The sequence below is a fragment of the Pecten maximus genome, chromosome 7, assembly GCF_902652985.1.
Source record: "Pecten maximus chromosome 7, xPecMax1.1, whole genome shotgun sequence".
In the NCBI taxonomy this organism is placed as follows: domain Eukaryota; kingdom Metazoa; phylum Mollusca; class Bivalvia; order Pectinida; family Pectinidae; genus Pecten; species Pecten maximus.
Window position 1 is genome coordinate 19,503,529 of NC_047021.1, and position 25,100 is coordinate 19,528,628.

A 25,100-nucleotide genomic window follows, 5' to 3' on the forward strand; every position below is an offset into this window, starting at 1 on the left:
GACACTTGGGGCCCAGGATTACATTCAATATCGCCACAGAGAAGGAGCAGCAGCTTGATTAGTAGAAAAGAGATACATAAGTTAGAAGAAGGAGATATAACATTCTTTACTACATTTGGAACATGTCTGAAACTGTAATAGAAGTAATGTTTCAGTTTATTTGCAACTCGTAGCGTGTGAATTAGGAATCGTAATACTTGTAACATAACTAGTAGATATAAAACGTCGATAATTACAGACCTGGTGATGTAAGTGGAAAAGCATGATGGGGAATAAGCGCGATTAAAGAAAACGTAGAAAAGTAGATTTTTACTATTTGTAGCACGAACAAATCGACAATCTTTTCCTCCAATAACGCAATGTTTAACTTTGGACAACAGCCAATCAGAATGCTGGAAACAAGGATTGTTCGGCATCACATTGTTTACAATATGGTAGACGAGATACCCCAACAAGGTTTCGCTACAATAAACGAAGAGAAATTACAAGGTCTTTTGAAGAAAAAAGACTTGTTGAACACCCGGGACAATACTTCAGGTGCAACAAAACTATTCCGGCCATATCTAAGTTCAAAAGGTCAGTCTGCATGCCGACTTCAAAAACTTTAGTCAATAGAATTGGAGAGCAGCCTTGGGCTTTTTTTCATTCCGTTTAGTTGGCCATATTACAAAAAAGTGATTGCCTTTTATGTTCTGTGTACACGAGACCATACGGATCTGGTCAAGAGTTTATTAACCTCGACTTGCGGCCTCGATTAACAAACTCTTGTACAGGTCCTTATAGTTTCGTACAATAATTTTATAATATTGACTCCTCGGTGATGTCATGAAATATTTCAAAGGAAATAATTGATGTCATGTGCTCTCATTAGAACCAATGATTGATAGTGTTACACACCAATCATATAGTAAAGCAATATATATTTGGGATAGATAGTTTATTGAAAAACTATACTAAATATACAAACGGCGCCAGTTGTTCATTGTAAGTTAGTAATAGATATAATGTATGACACTTATACATGTACCTTCTATTTATATGTCACCCAAACTGCATTATATTGACAAAAGATACAATCTAACAAGCATTTTTAAAAAATAATTCTGCATTATCATGTTAAATCACTTGACAAGACCTTTATTTGGTCAACATTTATCCAACTTTGTATAATTTCGTCTTTACTGATCCGTCCTTTCATCGAAGAGTATAACAATATCTTCCAGAAATTTCCAGAAATATTCAGCACAGTCATAAGAAACATCAGCCAACATTACTTTGCAATAGTAATATAAATATCAGCTTCGTAATCTTACTTTACAGTATTTTAAATGTTCAAATGAATTAAGGTTGCTTGTAACAATATGTTTTCATTGGCTTGAAATCGTATGTTATCAACCAATAAAGTAAAAAAAAAAAAGGAACAGACGTCGTCGCTTGTAACAATTTGAACGAGAAAACAGTTTGCCATTAAACATAGATGTCAACAGGAATTGTATAGTGTAAATTAAATTAAGAATTAACTTGAATATATTTTTCATGTAATGGAGCAATAACACAAAAGATATAGTACTTCATAAATAGATGTGCATCAGTGTTTTGTAGAGTAACTAACGAAATCCTACCTTTACAAGGTCCAATCAGTACGACTGTCGTACATAGTGCCAAAAGGACACTAGACGATATCATGGTGCCGATCCTTAAACGAATACTTCATTAGATAGTATGCTGCTCACCATACTAGGGTATACTATTTACACTGACAAAATCCGATATGAACGTTTAGAGGGCGAAGGTTATCTGTGGTTTAAATTATATCGCCGGTATTGAATGGTATGTCTTCTGTAGTTACATGGAGAAGTATTTTGCCCATGACAATGACAAGTTGAACCATATACAGATTTAACGGTTGCATTTCTATGAAAAAACATCATTATAATATTTTTGGACAGAAGGAGATCAGGGAAAATTTAACATAATACACAGTATATTAATCTTGTATTCAAAACAGAAAATGACATTATTTTTTACTACTTATAGAGCTATCAATCAATTAATACGTTGTGTATGTTAATGTAGAACAATTTCGTCATACTGCAATAGAAAATCTAAAGCGTTTGATTGGCCAATCACCCAGCTGTTATATTTCGTGCAAGGAGCTATAATGCCCACAGCCATGACGGAATCTGCACGGTTCATACAAACAGTGAACACTTTTATAATAAATATTTTGTTAAATAAAATGGTGATGTTGGTTATTTGACTATATATCCACGGTAAAGCCACTAACGATATAGTATAGAGACTGACACCCTAATACTGATATCCGAAATACAGTAATTCAGTGTTTGAATTATCGGGATTTTGAGACGCGATGTAATAATGTTCATATTCAAACAAAACAAGAAATATCTTTGAAAAAGATAAACGGCATAGTTTTAATGCTGGTGGTTAAAATTGTAAAACTGCTAGTGAAATAAATTAACGAACTTTTATATACATATAAAAGAGGCTTTTAAAAGTAAATATCTATGCATAAATATAAACTTTTTTGATATGGTATCTGTGATCAATTTAAATGTCAGAATATCCTGCCTGGATACCTAGATTTCGTATGAAGTCTGGATAGCTAGATTTCGTTTGACTGTTCAGATAACTAAATTTCGCATGACTGTTCGGATAACTAAATTTCGCATGTGTGTCTGTGTAACTATATTTCGTATGAATGTTCGGATAACTAGATTTCGTATGCCTGTCCGGATAACTAGATTTCGTATGCATGCCCGGATTACTAGGTTAAATATGACTGTCCGGATAACTAGATTTCGTATGAATGTCCGGATAACAAGATTAAATATGACTGTCCGGATAACTAGATTTCGTATGAATGTCTGGATAATTAGGTCTCCTATGTATGTCCGGATAACTGTATTTTGTATGAATGTCCGGTCAATTAGATTGATTATTCCTGTCCGAATAACTAGATTTCTTTTGCATGTCAGATTTCTATATTTCGTTTGAGTGTCCAGATAATTAGATCTCGTATGTTGTGTCATTTTGATAATCTAGATTTCGTAGACTTTCGCGATAATTCTAGATTTCGTTTGAGTGTCCAGATAACTAGTTTTCGTATGACTGTCCAGATATCTACATGTAGATTTCGTATGACTGTCCGGATAGCTAGTTTTCGTATGACTGTCCAGATAATTAGATTTCGTATGACTGTCCAGATAACTAGATTTCGTATGACTGTCCGGATACGTAGATTTCGCATGAATGTCCGGATAATTATATTTCGAATGAATGTCCAGATAACTAGGTTTTGTGTGTATGTCCGGAAAACAAGATTAAATATGAATGTGCGGATTACTATATTTCGTTTGACTGTCCGGATAACTAGGTTAGATATGACTGTCCGGATAACTAGGTTAAATATGACTGTCCGGATAACTAGGTTAAATATGAATGTCTGGATAATTAGGTCTCGTATGTATGTCCGGATAACTATATTTTGTATGAATGTCTGGTGAATTAGATTACTTATTTCTGTCCGGATAACTAGATTTCTTATGCATGTCCGGATTACTATATTTCGTATTCCTGTCTGGATAACTAGTTTCTCATGAATGTCAGGATAACTAGATTTCGTATGGCCGTCCAGATAACAAGATTTCGTATTCCTGTCTGGATAAATAGTTTCTCATGAATGTCAGGATAACTAGATTTCGTATGGCCGTCCAGATAACAAGATTTCGTATTCCTGTCTGGATAAATAGTTTCTCATGAATGTCAGGATAACTAGATTTCGTATGGCCGTCCAGATAACAAGATTTCGTATTCCTGTCTGGATAACTAGTTTCTTATGAATTTCCGGATAACTAGATTTCGTATGTATGTCCGGATAACTAGATTTCGTATGAATTTCCGGATAACTAGATTTCGTATGAATTTCCGGATAACTAGATTTCTTATGAATTTCCGGATAACTAGATTTCGTATGAATTTCCGGATAACTAGATTTCGTATGAATTTCCGGATAACTAGATTTCGTATGAATTTCCGGATAACTAGATTTCGTATGAATTTCCGGATAACTAGTTTCTCATGAATTTCCGGATAACTAGTTTCTCATGAATGTCCGGATAACTAGATTTCGTATGTATGTCCGGATAACTAGATTTCGTATGAATTTCCGGATAACTAGATTTCGTATGAATGTCCGGATAACTAGATTTCGTATGAATTTCCGGATAACTAGAATTTCGTATGAATTTCCGGATGACTAGATTCGTATGAATGTCCAGGATACCCTAGATTTCGTATGGAATTTCCGGATAAACTAGATGTCGATCATGAATTTCCGGATAACTAGATTTCGTATAGAATTGTCATGATAACTAGATTTCGTATGAATTTCGGATAACTAGATTTCGTATGAATTTCCGGATAACTAGATTTCGTATGAATTTTCGGATAACTAGTTTCTTATGAATGTCATGATAACTAGATTTCGTGTGAATTTCCGGATAACTAGATTTCGTATGAATTTCATGATAACTAGATTTCGTATGAATTTCCGGATAACTAGATTTCGTATGAATTTCCGGATAACTAGTTTCTTATGAATGTCATGATAACTAGATTTCTTATGAATGTCATGATAACTAGATTTCGTATGAATTTCCGGATAACTAGATTTCGTATGAATTTCCGGATAACTAGATTTCGTGTGAATTTCCGGATAACTAGATTTCGTATGAATGTAAAGTTTAACAGGTTTGGCACAGATATATTGATAACTCGTTTTATTATCCAGATACACAGTCTCCTTTGGTTTATCCAGATGAAGATATTTCCATTGATGGTCGGAATGTAACTCCTGTTCTTGTTATATATTAACAAAGTTCTGCTATATACATGTATTGTATTGTCAGTAAATTGTTATATCGTTCACGTGTCAGTGTTATAATGTCAGAAGGTGATTTGTTTTCGGCAAGATTTTAAAATATTAATAAAGCAATGTCTCCAACATTAATAAGATATTTTATTTCGTAATTTCGATACAGGGAAATAGACACATACAATCCTTATAAAGTTTGTATCAGACACATGAGTAGATTCTAGATAAATTTAGCCATAGGTCGTGACCCCGGATATTACTCCATTCAAATTGCGGTCCTCTATAAACAGAGCACCATCTTTATAAAGAGTTAAGTAACAAACAGCAAACTTGACATCACCATAGACTGACTAGCCTACCTGACATGGTAAACGACCAGTCAGATGACTGGTCTGATCTCCGGGGGGGAAAATATCATCTTTTAAGCTATCAATACGTTTTTGTTATAATCCTTCTAATTCTTTGTTGAATCGAAGATATTGTTATATAAGTTAATAAAATGATCACGTTAGCTCGGTATATTTCCATAACGTCACTCAGTAACATCCAGTCGTCTAAACTTGCTTAAGTTAGAAATGTAATGAATATTAAACACATTGGTTATCTATCTTGACAGGTTTTATTTCAGAAACATTATTTTTCACGGTTCGTCAGGTATTGCAGTTTTCCTCTTAATGTAGGCCTGTAAAATTAGTTGTTACATTCTTAACGGTCCATCGACACTGTAAAGGTTATTAAGGCAAAATATGAAGAGTAAAAAAATGGACATAAAATGGAAACACCAAACAAATGAAATATGTAAAAATTGATATACTCATGTACATTTGCATATAATTTGAAATGATTAAATATTGCTATGGTTACCCATATCCTGTGCTATAGACCGACAGATGTCAGTTAGTTCAGTATTTTGTATAATTTAACAGCTTCGAAAGAAGTTATTATGCTGTTATAAACGTGTAGAGATCTGACAACAAAATTATCCTTGTATGGGCAGCTGAAGATTAGCACCTATTACCGGTAACCAACAGCCTCCCTTAACATGATAGTGTTGTCAGTAATGTTTCTAGAAATTCTAAATTTGGGGGGAATAATGTTTAGACGTTAAGTAAATTTGAACAGAATTCGGAATGCAGTCCTTTTAAATGGCTGGATTCGCATACATATGCACCTTATTTTCTGAGAAAATATGTCGATTAACGGTTGTCAGAAAGTTTATCACAATTCATACACAATAGAAAAAATGCTTAGCTATAGAAATATTGAGAAAAACGATCACATGATCCAAATGATGTTAGTTAGTTATAACATTCTTAATGGACCATCAAGGTAAACTCATTAGAGATACAAAATAGTGTTGTACACACATCAACTAATGTCCAAATACTGGCTTTGTGCATTAATGTAAATGCAAATACGATACATATAATACTTATCGGGTAATCTCTATGGCCAGTATTAGCTGTCCAATATTATATTTACATAGCATATAAATCTAAAGACGTTTACAATACACACGAGACACCTTCAAATACAACTGTTTAGTCCTTTTAGGACTCGTCAGTGTTTCAAAGATCTAAAGAGTTGATACCTTAACGCGACGTAAACTAAAACAGAGGTCATCATCTTTGATGATAATAATGATGGGGAGGTGTTTTAGCCGTAAAATTCATGCAGTCATCCATAGAGACATCGTTCAAACTAAAGACTAATATTGTTTGTTGTTTTTTGTTTCTGTTTTGTTGTTGTTGGTTTTTTTCATTTAAAATCCTGGTAAACGCAGATCCTGCTTATGTTTATCACATAGGAAATAGCATGTAAGTTTTTTTTTTCTGGCATATTTGAATATTTCATTTTCCAGTGATTTTTTTCTTGACGAAATCAAAGATATATTTGAAACCTCCAGCAATCTTCTGCCCTACCTCTGTAACACTCATCCAAATTTTGCGCAACAAAGTAGGGCTTCCTTCTTGAACTTCGCCGCGGACGCCTTCTCGGACTACTACAGGATCTGACATTTCCTTCAGAATGTTCAAAACTTCTTTTTCTCTCTCTCGAAGTGTCATCTCCGTGGATTCCTTGATAACTTTTTGTTGCTTATGAACGGCTCGGATTTTTTGTTCCAGCTCTTCAATTTTCGAACGGAGTATTGCATCGCCATCTTGGTTATCCCCGTGTCGTTTTTCTACACGGCCAGGATCATTTTCTGTCCAGTGGAGTGGCTTCGATAACTTTTCCCTTTGTCGTCTAATGTCGTGTAGTTCTCTTTCATAACGCTCCTCAGACTTTTTTGAGATATTCATCTGTCCCCAGTACTCGTCCGACAGCTGCCGTCTAATGATATCCAACCTTTTTTCTGCCGTATTCCTGTGGTCAGTCACAATCTCAACCTCCCGATCATTGATTGCTTCCTCTGCCTTTTCGAATATATCGCTCGTATAAAACGTTCCATTGTTGGTAGCCACCATTTCGTCAATCAGCCGGAAGAGTTCTAAAACTTGTTGCTCATTCTCTGCTTCATCGGCATGGTTATTGAAGGCGATACATCGGTTCTGACAGTTTCGTATGACTCTCTGCAATGCTTGTGGTGCTGTTCGTACTAGGTCATCAAGGCTCCGGCCATCTCTCTCCAGGTCATCTTTCCTAGTGAACACGACAATCAAGTACTTCATCATGTTGTCTCCGAAGGCCTTCTGGAGAAGTCTGACGGTTTCATGCTCCTCCTCTGTGAAGCGATTGATGCCGACCACTAGGAGGATAGCGTGTGGTCCGGGGGCGGTGATACCAACACACTTCAGTATTTCCTCTGTCACATCATCGTTATCCATCCCTGTTATAATAACCAAACGGTCATTACGTTATAAATCATAATATACAAATATTCTCTGACGTCCTACCGTAACCAAATCATCGTAATCCGTTTTTGTGTCACAAATTGATTCGCAATTTTATTTTAAGTCATTGTAATTTTTGTATATATCGTTGTATTAAGTAAATGTCTCCTATTACCTACATGTAGTTATCTGATTTACTTTAGTATCTGACATACGTCTTTATATATCAGCCTTACTTACCCATACAAGCATCACCTATTTATATAGATGTAAGTATATTATCAATATTATCTAACTATGACTCTAACTAGTTTTACATTAATCATTACTGATCAAGCCAGAACTTTATATCATTTCGCCAAACGGAATGACAATGTCAATTAAAACCAGTAATTCTAGAGACATAAAATGACGGAAAAACAGGAATGGGATCTCGATAATAGGCGGAAGACTTCAGATCAACAGGAGAAAAAATGATTATGAAAAAAAAAAAAAAAAATACAGAAACAAATACCAGTACAACTGATCAAAATAAAAGATAATAATCTGAACACAAACACACCATGTTAAATACAGACAACAATAACCCGAACCCAAGAGACATCATGATGAATACAGACAGCAATAACCCGAACCCAAGAGACAACATGATGAATACAGACAGCAATAACCCGAACCCAAGAGACAACATGATGAATACAGACAGCAATAACCCGAACCCAAGAGATAACATGATGAATACAGACAGCAATAACTCCAACCCAAGAGACAACATGATGAATACAGACAGACAGCAATAACCCGAACCCAAGAGACAACATGATGAATACAGACAGCAATAACCCGAACCCAAGAGACATCATGATGAATACAGACAGCAATAACCCGAACCCAAGAGACAACATGATGAATACAGACAGCAATAACCCGAACAAGAGACATCATGATGAATACAGACAGCAGCAATAACCCGAACCCAAGAGACAACATGATGAATACAGACAGCAATAACCCGAACCCAAGAGACATCATGATGAATACAGACAGCAATAACCCGAACCCAAGAGACAACATGATGAATACAGACAGACAGCAATAACCCGAACCCAAGAGACATCATGATGAATACAGACAACAATAACCCGAACAAGAGACATCATGATGAATACAGACAGCAGCAATAACCCGAACCCAAGAGACAACATGATGAATACAGACAGCAATAACCCGAACCCAAGAGACAACATGATGAATACAGACAGCAATAACCCGAACCCAAGAGACAACATGATGAATACAGACAGCAATAACCCGAACCCAAGAGACAACATGATGAATACAGACAGCAATAACCCGAACCCAAGAGAAAACATGATGAATACAGACAGACAGCAATAACTCCAACCCAAGAGACAACATGATGAATACAGACAATAACCCGAACCCAAGAGACATCATGATGGATACAGACAGCAATAACCCGAACCTTAGAGACATCATGATGAATACAGACAGCAGCAATAACCCGAACCCAAGAGACAACATGATGAATACAGACAGCAGCAATAACCCGAACCCAAGAGACAACATGAAGAATACAGACAACATTAACCCGAACCCAAGAGACAACATGATGAATACAGACAGCAATAACCCGAACCCAAGAGACAACATGATGAATACAGACAGCAATAACCCGAACCCAAGAGATATCATGATGAATACAGACAGACAGCAATAACCCGAACCCAAGAGACAACATGATGAATACAGACAGCAATAACCCGAACCCAAGAGACGTCATGATGAATACAGACAGCAATAACCCGAACCCAAGAGACAACATGATGAATACAGACAGCAATAACCCGTACCTGAAAGACATCATGATGAATACAGACAGCAATAACCCGAACCCAAGAGACAACATGATGAATACAGACAGCAATAACCCGAACCCAAGAGACAACATGATGAATACAGACAGCAATAACCCGAACCCAAGAGACAACATGATGAATACAGACAGCAATAACCCGAACCCAAGAGACGTCATGATGAATACAGACAGCAATAACCCGAACCCAAGAGACAACATGATGAATACAGACAGCAATAACCCGAACCCAAGAGACGTCATGATGAATACAGACAGCAGCAATAACCCGAACCCAAGAGATATCATGATGAATACAGACAGCAATAACCCGAACCCAAGAGACATCATGATGAATACAGACAGCAATAACCCGAACCCAAGAGACAACATGATGAATACAGACAGCAATAACCCGAACCCAAGAGACACCATGATGAATACAGACAGCAATAACCCGAACCCAAGAGATATCATGATGAATACAGACAGACAGCAATAACCCGAACCCAAGAGATATCATGATGAATACAGACAGCAATAACCCGAACCCAAGAGACATCATGATGAATACAGACAGCAATAACCCGAACCCAAGAGACAACATGATGAATACAGACAGCAATAACCCGAACCCAAGAGACAACATGATGAATACAGACAGCAATAACCCGAACCCAAGAGACAACATGATGGATACAGACAGCAATAACCCGAACAAGAGACATCATGATGAATACAGACAGCAATAACCCGACCCAAGAGACATCATGATGAATACAGACAGCAATAACCCGAACCCAAGAGACATCATGATGAATACAGACAATAACCCGAACCCAAGAGACAACATGATGAATACAGACAGCAATAACCCGAACCCAAGAGACATCATGTGCAGTACAAATAAACAATAATTTGAACACAAGAGACATCATGTGTATAACATAAAATAATAATTTAAACCAAAGAGACATCATGTGAAATACAGACAAAAATAAGTAATCCGGATTTAACGCATGACAAAGAAATGGAGCAGCAATTAGCGGAACGCAAATTAAGCAACACTGGGAACTCAAGAGACATCCATCTGGAATAATACGAGACCAAAGATATAGACATTAGTACACGAAAAAGTTTACATACCAGTGTCAAACAATCCTGGAGTGTCTACAATCTGGATCAGTTTGTTAAAACGCCTGTTTTTACCACGTAGACAATGAGTTGTTACAGATCCACACGAGGCTTGGGACTCGAAAACCTTTTCCCCTAGAATGTTGTTTCCAGTGCAACTTTTCCCGGAACCCGTACGGCCAATCAGAATGATTCGGGTTTCTTCTCCTGTAAAGGAAATTTTAGAAATGTTAAAATAAGAACCGTCGTAGGAGTAAGAATTTATAAACACTAAATTATCTCAATGATTACATACATAAATGTTTTAACACTTTAGGTAGAATATGCAAGAGTCACCGATTGCTTTAAAATGCAAATATTTATACAACATTGAAAAAGTGTTGGTTTTCACTAGGCTAAGATAGAATCAATATATCTGTTAAGAATGCTGTTTTGTAACATATCATTTTGAGTACTGGGCTTATCGATTTTATGAATTTATCCACATTTTGAAGAGGAAAGACTAATGTTTTGAAATGCGTGCTTTGTACGTATATTAATCAACACTAAATAATATATAGCTACACCTGGGAGAATATCAATTTATCATGAATTCCACCAAAAGATTAAATTCAAAAGAGGCTGAAGGTTTCTTTTTTTATTTATTTTTGTTTTAATTTGTTAATATTTCAGTGAAAAGGAAATAGGAGATAAAATGTTTAAGCTTATAGATCTAGAACTTTTGATAAGGTTTTATCCCACCACATTGATATAATTGATATGTAGATAGATTAAGTGCGTATGTCTTTATCAGTACCTAGAGGGTCCGTCTTGACATCTGGAGGCGGGAACTTTTGTTTCTCGTTCTTTGGAATTGAACACATCTCACACTGATTGATGGTTACGTTGTTGTCATATGTACAGTTGCCACATCTCCATACTAAAACGAGGAAGGATACATATACCGGTTATGTATATATACATGTTTTATTTACCAAATTATATACAACTTTATCTAAAACAGCAGCAGCAGCAGCAGCAGCAGCAACAATGTTAGATGTAAGCAATTAGACACATTCATACGTACCTATCTAACAAAAATGTGGAACATATGTGTTATACAGCGTTTAATTCGTCACTTTTGCAATTGATTTAGTCGTAAATCGCGTAATGCCTTATTAATTTTGGTTCACAAATCATAGCGTATAAACAAGTTTCGTAATTTTTACTCCAAATCGATGGCCAAATGTAATAATGATGATTAAATGACAGTAAAAATGTTTGTATGGTAGAGACCCTTGGCATGATAGGTGTAATGACGACACCCGCCATACAAATATAGGTCACGACGACACCCATCATACAAATGTAGGTCACGATGACACCCACCATACAAATCTAGGTCACGACGTCATCCGTCATACAAATCTAGGTCACGATGACACCCGCCATACAAATCTAGGTCACGACGTCACCCGCCATACAACTGTAGGTCACGACGACACCCGCCATACAAATATAGGTCACGACGACACCCGTCATACAAATGTAGGTCACGATGACACCCACCATACAACTGTAGGTCACGACGACACCCGTCATACAAATCTAGGTCACGACGTCACCTGCCATACAACTGTAGGTCACGACGACACCCGCCATACAAATATAGGTCACGACGACACCCGTCATACAAATGTAGGTCACGATGACACCCACCATACAAATCTAGGTCACGACGTCACCCGCCATACAAAGCTAGGTCACGACGATACCCGCCATACAAATCTAGGTTGCAATAACACCCGCTTAAAAATTTGGTCACGACGTCAACCGCCATACAAATCTAGGTCACGACGACATCTGCCATACAAATCTAGATCACGACGACATCTGCCATACAAATCCGGTCACGACGACACCCGCCATACAAATCCAGCTTAAATGTGGGCGAAGTTATATTCTTGAAATGATAACAACGAAACAAAATATTTCTAATTGAGATCATGATATCGACCGTGAAAGTTCCCCATGGTCTTCAGTAACCTCCATAATCACTACAGCTTAGTTGTTAGCTGTAGTTACGATGTAAGTAAAGATCGAGGAAAGATTCAGATGCTGAAGAGTCTATAGTGTTCTTGACTTCGTACAGGGTATATCTATCGACATGCTAAATGAAGTTTTTATTATTACTATTATTATTATTTCTAGATCGTCTAGATACTTTTAGGTGAAACTGAAGGACTTTAACAAAAAAAAAAAAATAGTCTGTCAATAGAGGGAAATGATTTATTCCCGTAGTCCGTTGGAAGATCTGCCACCGATTATCGATCACAAATCAAAACTATATCTCGATACTAAATTTAAGGAATCTAATAGTTTACCAAGGAACTAACTTAAGCTCAATATACATTCTAGGATAAAATATATGGAAACGACCTATGCTTACTTAGTTATTAGTATAATTGCATATATTGTATTACATTCTATGAAGTATATCTACCTAGATTAATTGGAATTTCTACTACATGAAAAAGTATATGTTTGCTGATTTTTAGATTAATTTCTATTCGGTTCTCTGGCGATGAAATTATTCTTTATTTGATTTTAATTTTTCATGCACCACTTGAATTGACTAAGAATGATCAATGACTGGGGTTATCGTACAGCCATGTAGTGTGTACGTGTTGGTATGGTCTAAACATTTCATTACTAACCAGACAATCCGGATTCGTCCTGGAGGTCGCCATCTGTCTCTATGTCTGCGGCGGTTTTACATATCTCACAGCAGCTAGAAGTGGACGTGTTCTCAAAGCTGCATTTTTGACAGACCCATGTCGACATACACTCTGCTAAAAACGACAAATTAGTAAAGTCACATCGGTAATAGAAGTCAGTTACTTATTTAAATGTCCATTATATATGATGAATTCGACTTTAATCATCACACTTAGACATGAAGACAAGCAATATCCTCTTTCAAAGGTAAACAATTTTTAGATGTTTTAACACAATACATAATATCTATATATTTAAATAAATACATGATATACATGTATGATGTCGCAAATTCGTTCCATCGTGGTAGATCTTCAGAATGTGTTCATTTTGTTCATCAATAAACAAATAACAATTGCATTTACGGGTCGTTAATTACGTAGAAAACGATATGCTTTGAACTGTGAATTAAATATCTACATGTCCAATACAAAAAATACACATTGCACTTTAGTTTATCGTGGGAGGTCCAAATAGACCGCCCTTACTGTAATGACAGTGATCATAATAAATGTGTCATTATTGATGAAGCTGTACGAGTTATCTCCCATTCACCCAGAGGAAATAACACCGTGCCCGATATAGCTGTGTTATAGAGTGCATCGTTAGGAACAATGTCCGTTTCTATTAGAATGGATACAAAAAATGTTACATAATGAATCTATAACAATTAATACAAAAAGTAACAAAATAATGTATTAACATACGTTCTGAATCTATTACAATTAAAAAAAGTAACATAAAACTTATCAATACAAGTTCTGAATCTATTTGAATCAATACAATATATGATATAATCATTATTTATATGTGTTCTGAATCTATTGAAAAAGGAAAAGAAAGAAAAAGAAAGACTGAAACAGAAAACTTATCAATAAAAGTCATTATATATAGAGAATATTGAATAGTTTCCCGTTTAATATAACTTAATATAATATACATTTCTATTTCACGAGTATGACAGAATATCGATATTTTCACGAGTGCGAAGTACGAGTGAAAAAATATCGAAATATTCTGTCATACGAGTGAAATATATGTTATATTAAACGGGAAACCATTCAATTTTTTTATTGCATTTATACACTAAAAAACAAAGTAAAAACATTGAGAAATAAAATAGTGTTAAAAAGTGCGGAAATCAGTAATATAGTTCATGACGTCATCTCTTTGTGACGTAAACTCCACGTCAACTTATCGGCGCCATTTTGAAAGGACTGATCAACGTTTTCTGCTGTTATCAGAGAATCTGTGCATGGATAGCAAACGCCATGTGAGTATTTTGTCAAAAAGTATTCTGAACAATTTATCTATCTTCGTTTCGATTGCAAAAATCGCATGTTTCAATGAGGCGAATCAAAAACAAAAAACTTTCATTGCATTTTTGGCAGTGAAATATAGAAATTTATCAAACTAATATAACTTAATATTTTCACTGCAGCGATGAGCAGTGAAAATATAAGATTTTGCAGTGAAAATATAAGATTTTGCAGTGAAGATATAAGTTTTCCGTTATTGACCAATCAAAGCGGACCTTTGTATTCTCCTCGTTGAAACTTGCCGATTTTTTTCAATCGAAGCGGAGATAGATAAATTGGTTATTTTGTTGCATTTCTGAAATTTTCAGACTAGCTTTTGACAAAATACTCACTAAATGTTAGCTTTTCATGCATAGACTCTCCTATAACAGTAGAAAATGCTTAAATAGCGTTGGTCAGTCCTTTCAAAATGGCGCCGTCAAGTTGACGTGGAGTAACGGCACAAAGAAATGACGTCATTACTGATTCCCGCACTTTTTGACACTATTAATTTTTCGATGTTTTTAATTTTGTTTATAAGTTTATGAAATGCAATAAAAAGAAAATTGAATGGTTTCCCGTTAAATATATAGAGGATATTGAATGGTTTCCCGTTTAATATAACATATATTTCACGAGTATGACAGAATATCGATATTTTCACGAGTGCGAAGCACGAGTGAAAAATATCGAAATATTCTGTCATACGAGTGTGCATGAATAGCTAACGTCAAGTGAGAATTAAGTCAAAAACTAGTCAGAATATTTCAGAAATACAGCAAAATAACCAATTTATCTATCTCCGCTTCGACTGGAAAATCGGCAAGTTTCAATGAGGTGAATACAAAGGTTCACTCTGATTGGTCAAAAACGGAAAGCTTATATTTTCACTGCAAAACTTATATTTTCACTTCAAAATCTTATATTTTCACTGCTTATCGCTGCAGTGAAAATATAAGTTTTATTAATTTGATAAATCTCTATATTTCACTGGCAAAATGAAATAAAAAGTATAACGCAAGGATTGATCATTTCTACACAATGTTACACCGATACTCGTCGCCAGATATCAATGTCATTTTGTGTCGGCCAAAAATAGAGGGAGAACGCTTCAGCGATTTATTTAATGAATTCAGTAGCGTAGTATATTACACAAAAATGTATACCTGTATTTTGTTAATTAGATCATTATATTGATATGTACATGTATAGTTACAGTATCATGTACTGATTTCGTTATTCATCAACCATAGATTGAAAGTCACAATTGATACTGTAACTACATGTATATCAATTTCTTTTAATGATATACATTAACGGTTTAAACTTATCAAATCTATATGATTTTTTTTCTTTAAAATAATTTACAAATAGGATTGCACACATCTTAAACAATCTCGACGTTAATAGCATATGGCTAGTTAAAAGGAAGTTCAACAGATTTAGTTTCCGTTCAGTCAGAACCAGGAAATATTTACCCACGTTAGACACGTATCCAATACAAGCTGTATGACATACATTTTTATGAATAATCTGCACGAGATATAAAACAAAGCAAATGTAGAGCGTAATGAACACGAGCGTCTAAGTTCCCTATAGTGTGGGAAGTCCCATTGAGATAGGTAAATATAAGTAGTTTTCGTGACGTTTGCTTCCCTTCTGGATTTCCTTCTTATCGAGACAAACAAAAGTTTGCTAAATTATCAAATTCTCTTATTTGAAGAATATGTAGATAACCTATTTCAGTAAGATATTTTGATACCTGTATGTAGTTAAACGGAATAAAAACATAAAAGTTATTAATCCTTTGTGAAATATGAACTATTTTATAGGATAACAATCTTACTGTCAATATTATTTGTATTTCCACCATTTGATAGGAAGCACAGCATATGGTTGTAGTAAGACTCAGACTGACCACGCTGGAGCTTCCTCTAACAGTTGTAGTAAGACTCAGACTGACCACGCTGGAGCTTCCTCTAACAATTGTAGTAAGACTGTGACTGACCACGCTGGAGCTTCCTCTAACAGTTGTAGTAAGACTCAGACTGACCACGCTGGAGCTTCCCTTAACAGTTGTAGTGAAACACGGACTGACCACGCTGGAGCTTCCTCTAACAATTGTAGTAAGACTGTGACTGACCACGCTGGAGCTTCCTCTAACAGTTGTAGTAAGACTCAGACTGACCACGCTGGAGCTTCCTCTAACAATTGTAGTAAGACTCAGACTGACCACGCTGGAGCTTCCTCTAACAATTGTAGTAAGACTGTGACTGACCACGCTGGAGCTTCCTCTAACAGTTGTAGTAAGACTCAGACTGACCACGCTGGAGCTTCCCTTAACAGTTGTAGTGAAACACGGACTGACCACGCTGGAGCTTCCTCTAACAATTGTAGTAAGACTCAGACTGACCACGCTGGAGCTTCCTCTAACAGTTGTAGTAAGACTCAGACTGACCACGCTGGAGCTTCCCTTAACAGTTGTAGTAAGACTCAGACTGACCACGCTGGAGCTTCCTCTAACAATTGTAGTAAGACTCAGACTGACCACGCTGGAGCTTCCCTTAACAGTTGTAGTGAAACACGGACTGACCACGCTGGAGCTTCCTCTAACAATTGTAGTAAGACTCAGACTGACCACGCTGGAGCTTCCTCTAACAGTTGTAGTAAGACTCAGACTGACCACGCTGGAGCTTCCCTTAACAGTTGTAGTAAGACTCAGACTGACCACGCTGGAGCTTCCTCTAACAATTGTAGTAAGACTCAGACTGACCACGCTGGAGCTTCCCTTAACAGTTTACATTGTACTGATATCATTCTTTTTTTTTTATTTATCTCTTTTCTTTGATACTTTGATAGAAAATATACAATGTTAATATTTTACGATTCAAAATACCATCTATTGTTGTATAATGTACATCTTTGATTTGTTCTACCACATGAGATACGAGTCTTTTACTCAATGTGTAATTATATTTAAGGTGTTTTTCTACACCTACCATCATAATTCTACCTTAAATAGAACATTTTCATTTTATATTCAGTGATTATTTAGGCCTGGAAAAGAAAAAAAAAGAAAAAAAAAAGAAAAAAAAAAAGGACAACTGGTATGATAGATTATTTAAAAAATAGATCGTTAAAATATGACATTAAAATAATGATAATAGGTATTGTGAGAGAAATCATTATTTGTGGCATGGTTATGTTGTAAACAAAGAATATTACACTCTTCCTTAATTCATGATAAGTGTTTTAATTTATTCATGAGAAGTTTTACAATAAGAAAATCAATAAAAAAGGAAAGAAAAAAAAAACCATAAACTCAATTTGGTGGATTTATTTCGATACATAACATATTCCTTATTTTACTATCCTTAATCATTATCATCATTGACTTTTTACTCTTGAACAGGGCTAATAGATTTTGAGATTTTTGACAAAAAAAAAGCAACCCAAAACAAACTCAAAACCACCCAATCAACGCCAGGCTATATGTAAAAATCCTACTTTTTATATGACTGTTTGTTAAGTTATATAATATATATTAAATATATTACAATCGTTTGTTTCTAATCATTAGCAATGTTTTCAGTTAATATATTCAATATTATATCTATTTTTTCTTCATATCGATTAATTTTTTCATCAAACCTCCTTTTTGATATAGTCATGCATACGGCTAAATCATATTGATATCATAAAAAAACCTTGGAGTAAAATATCTGTGTATTGATCAGATAAAACGTATCAATTATATCAGTTTCTTTAAATTTACGATTACCGCTACTCTTGTCCACATCATTTTTCTTCTCTATCGCATTAGATATAAGAAATGCTATATACGTTGGAAATCATTTGCTAGGACTTGGTTTAAGTCACTCCCATACTTACAACAGACGTTTATTTAGCTATCGATCGAAGACATTCCGTCTCAACAGAATGAGAAACACTGATTCATAGGGATGAGATGCTTTATAAGTGGATATGTTTAGTTTGCTACTAAATAGATGGGATGGGTTTTGGATTTTATAGGACCCCGGTTCGTTGGAAAATATACCTTGTTTGTAGTCCACTCAGATCTATAACTGAATAAGGTGTTATTCACAATCTTTTTGCAGCAGGTGTTATAAAACTACTCTATTACAACAGGTGTTTTAAAACTACTCTATTACAACAGGTGTTTTAAAACTACTCTATTACAACAGGTGTTATATAACTACTCTATTACAACAGGTGTTATAAAACTACTCTATTACAACAGGTGTTATACAACTATTCCATTACAACAGGTGTTATATAACTACTCCATTACAACAGGTGTTATATAACTACTCCATTACAACAGGTGTAATACAACTATTCCATTACAACAGGTGTTATACAACTATTCCATTACAACAGGTGTTTCAAAACTACTCTATTACAACAGGTGTTGTATAACTACTCCATTACAACAGGTGTTATATAACTACTCTATTACAACAGGTGTTATATAACTACTCTATTACAACAGGTGTTATAAAACTACTCTATTACAACAGGTGTTTTAAAACTACTCTATTACAACAGGTGTTATATAACTACTCCAGTACAACAGGTGTTATATAATTACTCCATTACAACGGGTGTTATCAAACTATTCTATTACAATAGGTGTTATAAAACTACTTCATTACAACAGGTGTTATAAAACTACTCTATTACAACAGGTGTTATATAACTACTCCATTACAACAGGTGTTACAAAACAACTCCATTATAACGGGTGTTACACAACTACTCCATTAGAACAGGTGTTATATAACTACTCTATTACAACAGGTGTTATATAACTACTTCATTACAACAGGTGTTATATAACTACTCCATTACAACAGGTGTTATATAACTACTCTATTACAACAGGTGTTATATAACTAATCCATTACAACAGGTGCTATATAACTACTTCATTACAACAGGTGTTGTAAAACTACTCTATTACAACAGGTGTTACACAACTACTCCATTACAACAGGTGTTGTAAAACTACTCTATTACAACAGGTGTTGTAAAACTACTCTATTTCAACAGGTGTTACACAACTACTCCATTACAACAGGTGTTATATAACTACTCTATTACAACAGGTGTTATATAACTACTCCATTACAACAGGTGTTACAAAACAACTCCATTACAAAGGGTGTTACAAAACAACTCCATTACAACAGGTGTTGTAAAACTACTTCATTACAACAGGTGTTATATAACTACTTCATTACAACAGGTGTTGTTTAACTACTCCATTACAACAGGTGTTGTTTAACTACTTCATTACAACAGGTGTTATATAACTACTCCATTACAACAGGTGTTGTATAACTACTCCATTACAACAGGTGTTATATAACTACTCCATGACAACAGGTGTTATATAACTACTCCATTACAACAGGTGTTATATATCTACTCCTTTTCTACAACAGGTTCCTGTTTGGTATATTTCAGACTATAAAACACCGATAAATACAAATTGACATTTCGTCTCCTCTTCTGCTGGATACTACCGAATCGGTAAAACATTGCGAATTCTCGCGAGCTAGACATTAAAAATTGAATGAATGAATGATAAATCTTGTAAGTTCCATTAAAGAAAGAAAGTTATTATTATTAACTACTATGTATATACATTGTGTGTATGTACTAAGAAGGTCATTGAAATCAAGTGAAATTAAAAAAAATATAAATATAATTTATAATAAATTATTATTATTTTATAAATTCTGTTAAAAGTCGGCCACTGTGGTAAAATAACATTAAACCCCCCAAAAAACAACAACCATAAAACAAACAAAAAACCACACCAGGCATCGAAGTTCCCTGAGAGAAATATTCCTTTCTCTAAAGATAACGCATTATATTTCCTTCCTCATAGAATGACTTTTTCCTGTTTCAGATTATAATATACATACTTTGTATGACGTGTTTTACAGTATCTCTATTACTCACACAAAGTATTAGTTGAATGGTAGTCTATTAGGCAATACAGGATTTTAATTTGGTCTTCAGTCCGACATTTTTGCATGTACGTAATACCTGATATCATCTGCTCTATATCCAATATATACCCCGTACAATGAACTATGTCCCTCCACCTAGCATACTGAATCCCATAACCCACTGCATCAATACAGATGTTTTAACTTTTAAAGTCTAATACTAGTAAGTGATGCTAGGGACCAAAACTCGAGGTTGTCAGAGGGAGCTGGTTCATCACCGGGTGTTATCATCAATCTGTCGTATTATCATGTATATACTGTAAAAGCGGATATTTTCGCGCGTTGAAATTTTCGCTTAGTCAGCCTCCGAACTGTTCGCGGTGTGGATATATTCGCGCTGTCAGTCATGATGAAAAGATATTTTCGCGCTGCGATGTCATTGGCCATGTATATAAAGTAGGACTATTTTCGGCAAACTCCATTGAAAGCTCTCGACGATCAGTCCAGTAAATATACCAAACTTTGATCAACAGACACGTTTAGGTTAATTGGTTGTAAGTGTGATCATTGCATTACGTCTGTGTGGCAGATAAAATATATATATATCAGATGTATTAGCGTTGATTCAGTTTTTTACATTGAAAAAGTATGTAGTTTGATGTGTTATAATGCATATTACCAACAGGATATAGAGAAAAATGAAAGCAAGACGTTTTAACGATATGATTCCAATAATGATACTGTAATTACTGTATATAAGTACGCCGTAACTATAATTAGCCGACACATATCAAAACCACGTGTGTGGCATGTACTTTAACATAACCGTAAACTAAATATAATAATACCAATACCACACCTGCTCACTTTACATAATATACCTAATATGAATTTCAACTGCATTTCGGTGGGTTTTTGCCCTTTGAATAATTGCAGCAATGCATTTGATCTATTTACTAAGTAGACAACACCTCGTATGGTGACACGTGTGGAGAGAACCTAGTCAACAGGTTTTGTACTTTACGATCCTGTTACTACATACCTGGGCAGTAAACAAACGTGATTTATAGCTTCATATCTAACATATTTTCATCCAAACTACATGGAAAATTTAACTAACATATTTATGATAAATAGTATTGTTGTATGTAATCAAAACTTACCCATTTCAACAAATTTGCCAATTGACCAGCTGGCGATCTGTAGGGAAAATGGAAAAAAAAAAAATAAGTGTATTGATCATTAAGCCATCATAAATGTCACTTGCTGTATTTTATATACGTACATTGTATATGGGGTATAGGTCTTAATATAAATTTGACATATTAAATATTAATGAGTTTCTAATTGCGTTGATCTTTTGTGTTGCAACCACTACAGTTGTATTTGCATATTGGTCTTAAGACTAGTTGAGATACTGTGACTAAGGAAGCATGCGGAATGATTGATAAAAGTCTATAGATCATTTATGATGATATGTTATTTGTTTTGTAAATGTAAGTATTCTAAGATGATGATTGTTTTTCATTCTTCCTGATTTGTCTCGCTATCGTAATAAAAAACATTACACGGAAATTTAATGTGTTGTGTTATAATAAATGCCCGTTGTAGTAAAATCCTCTTAATGTGAAAACTCGCGTGAAGTTAGTAAACTGATGCGGCATCTTGGCCATTTTAAAAAGGACCCAGTGTAGTCGATACTGCCAGAACCATATGTGGATCTCTTATGAGGATTAATATGTGTGCAAATGTAAACAAAGCAGTTATCATCTTTATTGAAATACGGGTAAGAAAGAGAACATGCAGGTGAGTTAGAGGAGAAATACAGGCCAGAAAAAGGAGAAATACAGGCCAGAAAAAGGAGAAATACAGGCCAGAAAGAGGAGAAATACAGGTCAGAAAAAGGAGAAATACAGGCCAGAAAGAGGAGAAATACAGGTCAGAAAGAGGAGAAATACAGGCCAGAAAGAGGAGAAATATAGGTCAGAAAGAGGAGAAATACAGGCCAGAAAAAGGAGAAATATAGGTCAGAAAGAGGAGAAATATAGGTCAGAAAGAGGAGAAATACAGGCCAGAAAAAGGAGAAATAGAGGTCAGAAAGAGGAGAAATATAGGTCAGAAAGAGGAGAAATACAGGCCAGAAAAAGGAGAAATAGAGGCCAGAAAGAGGAGAAATACAGGTAAGAAAGAGGAATATATAGGTAAGAAAGAGGAGAAATACAGGTAAGAAAGAGGAATATATAGGTAAGAAAGATGAGAAATACAGGTAAGAAAGATGAGAAATACAGGCCAGAAAGAGGAGAAATACAGGCCAGAAAGAGGAATATATAGGTAAGAAAGATCAGAAATAGAGGCCAGAAAGAGGAGAAATACAGGCCAGAAAGAGGAATATATAGGTAAGAAAGAGGAGAAATACAGGTAAGAAAGATGAGAAATACAGGCCAGAAAGAGGAGAAATACAGGTAAGAAAGAGGAATATATAGGTAAGAAAGAGGAGAAATACAGGTCAGAGAGAGGAGAAATACAGGTAAGAAAGAGGAGAAATACAGGTAAGAAAGAGGAGAAATACAGGTAAGAAAGAGGAATATATAGGTAAGAAAGAGGAGAAATACAGGTCAGAGAGAGAAGAAATACAGGTAAGAAAGAGGAGAAAAACAGGTAAGAAAGATGAGAAATACAGGTAAGAAAGAGGCGAAATACAAGTAAGAAAGAGGAATATATAGGTAAGAAAGAGGAGAAATACAGGTCAGAAAGAGGAGAAATACAGGTAAGAAAGAGGAATATATAGGTAAGAAAGAGGAGAAATACAGGTCAGAGAGAGGAGAAATACAGGTAAGAAAGAGGAGAAATACAGGTAAGAAAGAGGAGAAATACAGGCCAGAAAGAGGAGAAATACAGGTAAGAAAGAGGAAAGCATTTTCCCTTGATATCTGGGTTATTTTTTTATATCCCCATGCAATTCTTAGAAATGTTTAAGGCTGCAACGAAACTAACATAACCAATACACTTGTGTAACGCCTATCTGACATTATAGTATAAATAGAATTGTACTTATGTGACGTGTGTTGTAAAGGATGAATGAAAACAAAATATGTAAATGTGAGATTCGTTATAAAGTTTGATCAATATAAGGATATCAAAGTGAAATGCATAATACATTTGGATACATATAAACATGTAAAAGTGAAATGGCTAAGAAATTTGGATAAATATACAAATATTAAAGTGAAATGCGCAATAAAATATGATAGATAATAATATGTAAATTTGAATTGCGTAATAATACTTTTATATCTAATAAAGTTATAGCTACTCACCATCTACAATGTCTGCTCTAGAAGGGCCATCGTTTGTCCTCGCTGAACAAAGTCATATATATATATAGGAATACACACACTTAGTCATTTCTAAAACATAATCACTAAGTAATTATTTCCTTGTTTAATTTTCAGAAAATCTAAATATATCCATGTAAATAGGAGGACGGAAGATCGTCTAACAAGTGTCGAGCGGTCTTTTTAATGTTGAGTAATTGTTTAGCTCTAACATGAAAAAAACAAAATCATGTGGAAATTATCAAAACCGGGTGGGAATCAATCATATTTTTTATAAGGATTTAATTATACCGAAAATCACCACAACTCGTAAATGATTAAAAACTGTAATATACAAATACCATACATTACGTAAGACACGTGTAATATCACTAATGCGATGCCATAACGTGTACCTGATTGTCCAGAGTCTGAGCCGAAATTCGCGTGCCTTCTAGGAAAATGAAGCTTAGGGCTGATGAATATCTGTTATAGGATATGTAAATATGAAATTAAACTCGCTATATCCATTTCCATCATCACGTTTTTAAACATCTTAATTGTAGCAATTAGTATTAAAAAGGAATAAAGTGTGTTTTGGGGAGGCTGAAGTGTGTTTGTGTTTATCTCCTTGTGATAGCGCGGAACTGATGCCTAGTTTATAGTGCTACCTCACTGAAGCATACTGCCAAAGATACCCAGCAGGACACCTCACCCGGTTACATTATACTAACAACGAGCGAACTTTCGTCCCACTCCCCTACTTCCGAAACACTGAACATTAAATGAATAAGACACACAAACGACATAAAAGGAAGAATATGGAGATCGTATTAATCACTGCTTACGTAAATAAAAAATGTATCAATACTAAAGTGTAATATGTAACTCAAACTAAATCTTATCATTTGAAAGCAAATGGAACCTGTGTTAACAGAGAAAAATCCACCCAGAACATTCCGAGAAAAAACATGTTATCAGTAATTCCAACATGACCCTCTTATTAGCA

At 35.0% G+C, this 25,100-nt stretch overlaps 1 protein-coding gene across 1 annotated transcript; it reads right to left on the minus strand.

Annotated features, from left to right (window-relative positions):
* Positions 1-5,021: 5,021 nt before the first annotated feature.
* On the minus strand, positions 5,022-24,180 carry LOC117331824 (GTPase IMAP family member 7-like). Its single transcript, XM_033890746.1, has 6 exons — positions 24,095-24,180; positions 21,941-21,977; positions 13,438-13,572; positions 11,538-11,660; positions 10,754-10,948; positions 5,022-7,727 (listed from the first exon to the last, which is right to left on the minus strand). Exons 1-6 carry the CDS (start codon positions 24,095-24,097, stop codon positions 6,748-6,750), a joined length of 1,473 nt encoding a protein of 490 aa, XP_033746637.1. The 5' UTR covers positions 24,098-24,180; the 3' UTR covers positions 5,022-6,747.
* Positions 24,181-25,100: the final 920 nt, after the last annotated feature.